General features: G+C 49.5%; 1 protein-coding gene across 1 annotated transcript; it reads right to left on the bottom strand.

The window, feature by feature from the left end:
• Positions 1-255: 255 nt before the first annotated feature.
• LOC119375020 (uncharacterized) lies at positions 256-4363 on the bottom strand. The gene is made up of 2 exons (XM_037645220.2): positions 4001-4363; positions 256-1027 (listed from the first exon to the last, which is right to left on the bottom strand). Exons 1-2 carry the CDS (start codon positions 4352-4354, stop codon positions 266-268), a joined length of 1116 nt encoding a protein of 371 aa, XP_037501148.1. The 5' UTR covers positions 4355-4363; the 3' UTR covers positions 256-265.
• Between the last annotated feature and the right edge of the window lie 378 nt (positions 4364-4741).

Here is a 4741-nt window from a genome sequence, read left to right as displayed (position 1 = left end):
GACAACGTCGGCCATTTGATATAGTTTTAAGCTACGTTTTAACACATGACTTGGCCATTCCATTCGCGGCACTCCGACTTCTGAAGCTGGTAACGGTGAATAGCTTTTACGCTATAGGTTGAATACCCGTTTTGCTCGATCACTGTTCATGCTAACTTTGTGTGAGCCCGACTGCAAGGTATTTACGAACGCCTGCCTTGTGGTATACACATAACCACGTCAGTCATAGATTGTCATAGCACAACTTGATGACACCTCTAGCTCATTAAATTCGAAGGACGGCTACAACGACGGGTGTTTCCAGGCGTTTCGATGACTCAGCGTCACTGACCGGATCGAGGTTAAACGCCACGCGGTTCACGTCCAGAGCCAGTGAACTCGCCGCCATTCCCAGAACGGCCGCGGCGTTACCGAACACGCTCCAGATGACCTCCGTGGCGGGAGCGTTGAGGGCATCCTCTTGAAAGAAAAGTACCAGGGCGTCTCTGACGCTACCGAACTCTCTTCTAACGCCGGACAAGTGTCTGGACACCTGGACGTCCGTCGCGGAGCCCCGGTACTTGACGGAGGCGGCCTTCGTCTTGCCTCCGAAAAGAGTGGTGCCCCAGCAGATAGGAACTCCGTAGCAGCTGCCGGCGGAGTGCTTGAGCACCCTGACACGCGTGGTGCCCAGAACGCAGCTTGGAACATGGTACAAACTGGGTGGCCTCCGAAACGTTCTCCGGTTGAACACGCTACTTGCATAGAGGGCGAACCGAGCCGCCTGGCCCGTCCTCAGGTGACGGTACGTGACTTTCCTCGGGCCGCAGTGACAACGCCGACGTTTGACGCTGTCGAGCGACGCCACGTCCCTCGAGGCCGTCGATGCGGCCTCGACGTCCTCCACCAAGTGGCCTCCGACGCACGGGAGCCATTCGCTCTGAAATTCGGTGCCGGGCCTATCGAACAACACCAGCACGCAGAGGCGAGCCGCGAGCCTCTCCTTGACCCCGCGCTTCTGGAAGTGGACGGGGCAGAGGACATCGACCTGGGTAAAAATTGAGGTGAAACGGCTCGTTGATCTATATCTGCACCGAGAGAACTTGCAGTCCAAAGCGTGGACTGCTATGTGCGCCAATCATGTTCGGCGAGAAATTGCTGCAGGTCCAATTGAATTAGGTGCGAACGCCCTGCCGAACCCGGTATCGGCGTTGGCGGTTGAATCAGAGGCAGATAGACTATTGTACGGGTGGGCTTCCGTGGAACCATATCGGGCTGTTAGCTTTACCGTTTTGTATCTTTGACAACTATATATATAAACTAAACTGACACATGCAAGCAGTTGGGTTGGTTCATTCGAGGTTTCATGACCCTGTTAATTACCGACATGCAAAAATAAGAAAACATTCGTTTCACAGCCCAAGATGGCAGCGCCCATGCGTAGAATGTAATAGTCCATAGCTGATGCAGCAAACACTGATGAACGCACTGCAAACACAAACACGCGCCTGCATGCTTCCCTCATGTCCTGACATTGTTTCGGAATAAAAAGAGTAATGAACGCCGAAGTTGCCAGCCTATATATTGTTAGCAAATTGCTACAGGCACTGGTATTACAGCGCTTATTATACGTTGCGCGGCCGCAAGTCTTGGCGCTGCATTAGACGCATGTAAGGGTTGTCCGCTGGATCTAAAATATACATATTTTCGTTTTTCCATTACAACTTGTTTGCGTTTGTGGCGTTGCCGTACACCTTTTCGGCTCTGCAGCCTATGAAATACATTAATCGAAATAAGTGATTCCGTTAACATACGTTCGACTTGCACTACTCGTAGACACACCGCTAAAATTAAAGGCTACATTTTTACACGGATAACGACAGAGTGGGTGAATGAGTATTGGCCGCGAGATCGAGCGGAGTCGCCGCCTGGCGGCTACTGTCTGAAGCGCGCCTAGCGTGGATTGCTCCCTGCGTCGTCTGGTAGCCACGTCGTGTTTGCATGTGCGCGCACGTCCTGCACGTTCTCAAAGGGCGGTTTGTTCTGTTGTGTTAGCGCGAGTTTAACTGCTCGTACGTATACCTAACATGGTGTACAGAAGCAAATGGGCTTACTCGGCTGCATGCGCATTATAATAATATCAGTGAATGCGAATTTCGAGAGGGCTGTGTATTGGTGTCGTACCCTTCGATCGCCAAAATCATTTCAGTGTTGGTGCGGCTTTCTGGTTCAAGCACATCCTAAAGTGCGCTTGGCATGGTCCCAAACATGAGGAGCATTAAACAGTGTGTGAAGGCACCGTTTTAGCGACTCGTTGGTAAACAAAAACAAGGATCTAGGCCATGCACTTTCGCGTTGTTATTAGGTGTATAACTGTGGCACTGTAGTTCATCGGTTATGCAGTGAGCTTTAATTGTGGTTAAGATGTCCTTTTATTGTACGGTCGTGAACCCGCTACAGCGAAATATTTCTATCAAGTGAAATCTGACACTTCGTTACTTAAACTGTCCCCTAAAAAAAACAGACAAAGGAATGATACGGCAGCGATAAAACGGAGTTGCCGCGCGCAATTTAACTTGGTACGAAATTTATGCGGAACCACCCGTGTGCTTAGATTTAGATACGCTTTGAAGAATCCAAGTTTTCAAAATCAATCCCGATGGCGTGCCTTACATTTCTATCGTATAATTTCACGCGAAACCTCATCCTTTTTTTTTACATTATCTTGAGCGTTTGTGTGGAGCTGTTATAAAAAGGTGGAAGGCAGCGGAGCGGACATTAGTTTGAAAAAAAAAAAGGCACTTATTCCATGAAATAACCGGACCTTTGTTGCATCACTGTCGTACACGTAATCAATCGATGAAAGCTCTGTGCTAAACCCTTACCTGTTTTTATTCTGTTACTGGAGCAAGAACAAGTGCGTACGCGTTGAACGTCTCCGTGACGCTAAAGCGCTGTCCATCACGAAGCTTTGTTGACTAAACTCATCAACTTTCCTACATTTCATGGAGAACTGAACAATAGAAAAAAATGCGTATGCGTATTCGCGCGAACAGTGCTATTGAACTCATTGCACAGGAATATGGGTTGGTATATAAATAAACAAGAAGTAAACACTTAAATAGTTCAGTCGTGCTACAGCAGTGCGTAGTACACAGAACACAAGCTAAACACGTACAGAGAAAACAACCAAAAACGTCATATAGTGCGTAAGCGCAGACTGTCATCCAGGGCGAGCGTCCCTTTCATCAGCAGATTGCGCTTATCTTACTAGTAATGGTAACGTTGGATAATCTTTGTGCATCGATTCATCAATAAAGAGCATATATATTACCAGTAAGCTGCAATCAACGCATTTTATTCGCCGACAATAGGCTCAAACCACTCACAACGAAGCGCCGTTTTGTGCATTTGTATACGCGCTGCCGACGGCCTCTCCACATTAACGCGGCGACGGTGCTGCCACCTATAGGTCGATCTCGCGGCCAATAGCGTAAAAAAAAAAAAAAACGACGAACACGTGAAAAGGGAAGCAGACAGCGGACTAGCGCCAGTCAGCTGTCTGCTTCCCTTTTTAGTGCTTATGGATAACAAACTACAGTCGGATACAACTCCTCAAAGGCGGATGCACACAAGCCTGCACCAATGGGCGCGCGTTACAGACTGACGTCATGAGCCGGACGGCCGGTGACCCCGCCTGCGGAGAACGTTGCCGAGTGCATGAGCGGGACTATTTCTTCAGTCGCGGAGGCGGTTGGCTGCCGCGCTTCGGTCGTCTGGGCGGGGTCCCTCCGGACTCCTTAAGTTGCAACCTACTATAGACCTACAGTCTGCTCTGACAAATAGGCTGAGTGCAGAAAGAAGACAAAAACCAATAAATTAAAGAACAGGAATGAGCAAGTCAAGCCCAGATGACAAATGATCAAGAAATGTCGGTTATCAGCATATCGCTTATATATATATAGAAGTATATGTTATAAGCATATATGCTATATATAGAGAACACCTATATGACCCTTACCTGGGCGACGCTCGTACCGTCGGGGAAGCACGACGCCACAGCGCGCGCTTCGTAAGACTTGTCGCAGCAGCTGAACACGATGGCGGAGGCGGGTCGTCGGCAGGCCCTCTCGGCCAGCCCGAGGCGCCACCGAAGTTCTTGAACGAGCTCCCGTTCCTCCGAGGTGGCCCTGCCGACGTCGCCGTCCTGGAGCAACGCGAAGAAGCTGAGCCTCCGACTGAGCAGCGTGGCGGCGACGCGTTCCCAGAGCTCGTCGTAGCGTGCGCACAGGAAGAGGTCCTCGGCGGGCAGCCGCTGGAGGACAGCGCGCACCACCGTCGAGCAGCGCAGCGCCGCCTCGGCCACGGCGCCCATCTTTGCTGTCGTCGTTGTTGTTATTGTTGTTGTTTTTTTTTTTGTGCGTGTTTGCACAGGGTGGCACATGCCCACTATAGGTGATATGGGAATTCATTGCCTTGGTGTACTCGTTCTCTTCCTTTAGATTTATTCTTATGAACAATTGAATAATAAAAACATTTATTTCATATTGCTTGTTTATATTCATATTGTCTTTATTGTTTAGTGTACTGTATTCGGTGTTCTGTATTCACACCCACTCCTGCAATAGCCCATCAAGGCGTAAGTATGTACAAAAAAAAATGGAGCAGCTATATAGGCACTAGCGGTGAGAAGACTGAGGAGCAACGGAGCTGGTAGCGTTCCCCTCCTCCTTTCCCTCTTCAGCAACCTCCTTCCCTGCTA

The sequence above is a fragment of the Rhipicephalus sanguineus genome, chromosome 11 (assembly GCF_013339695.2).
Source record: "Rhipicephalus sanguineus isolate Rsan-2018 chromosome 11, BIME_Rsan_1.4, whole genome shotgun sequence".
Taxonomy (NCBI): Eukaryota; Metazoa; Arthropoda; class Arachnida; order Ixodida; family Ixodidae; genus Rhipicephalus; species Rhipicephalus sanguineus.
Note: the sequence above shows the minus strand (reverse complement) of the source record. Positions and strands in the feature narration are given on the sequence as shown.

Excerpts from the sequence above, each read along its gene's own strand:
- LOC119375020 (XM_037645220.2), bottom strand. The coding sequence starts at position 4,354 with ATGGGCGCCGTGGCCGAGGCGGCGCTGCGCTGCTCGACGGTGGTGCGC. Across the intron at positions 1,028-4,000 it reads ACGGTACGAGCGTCGCCCAG|GTCGATGTCCTCTGCCCCGT; the intron begins GTAAGGGTCATA and ends ATTTTTACCCAG.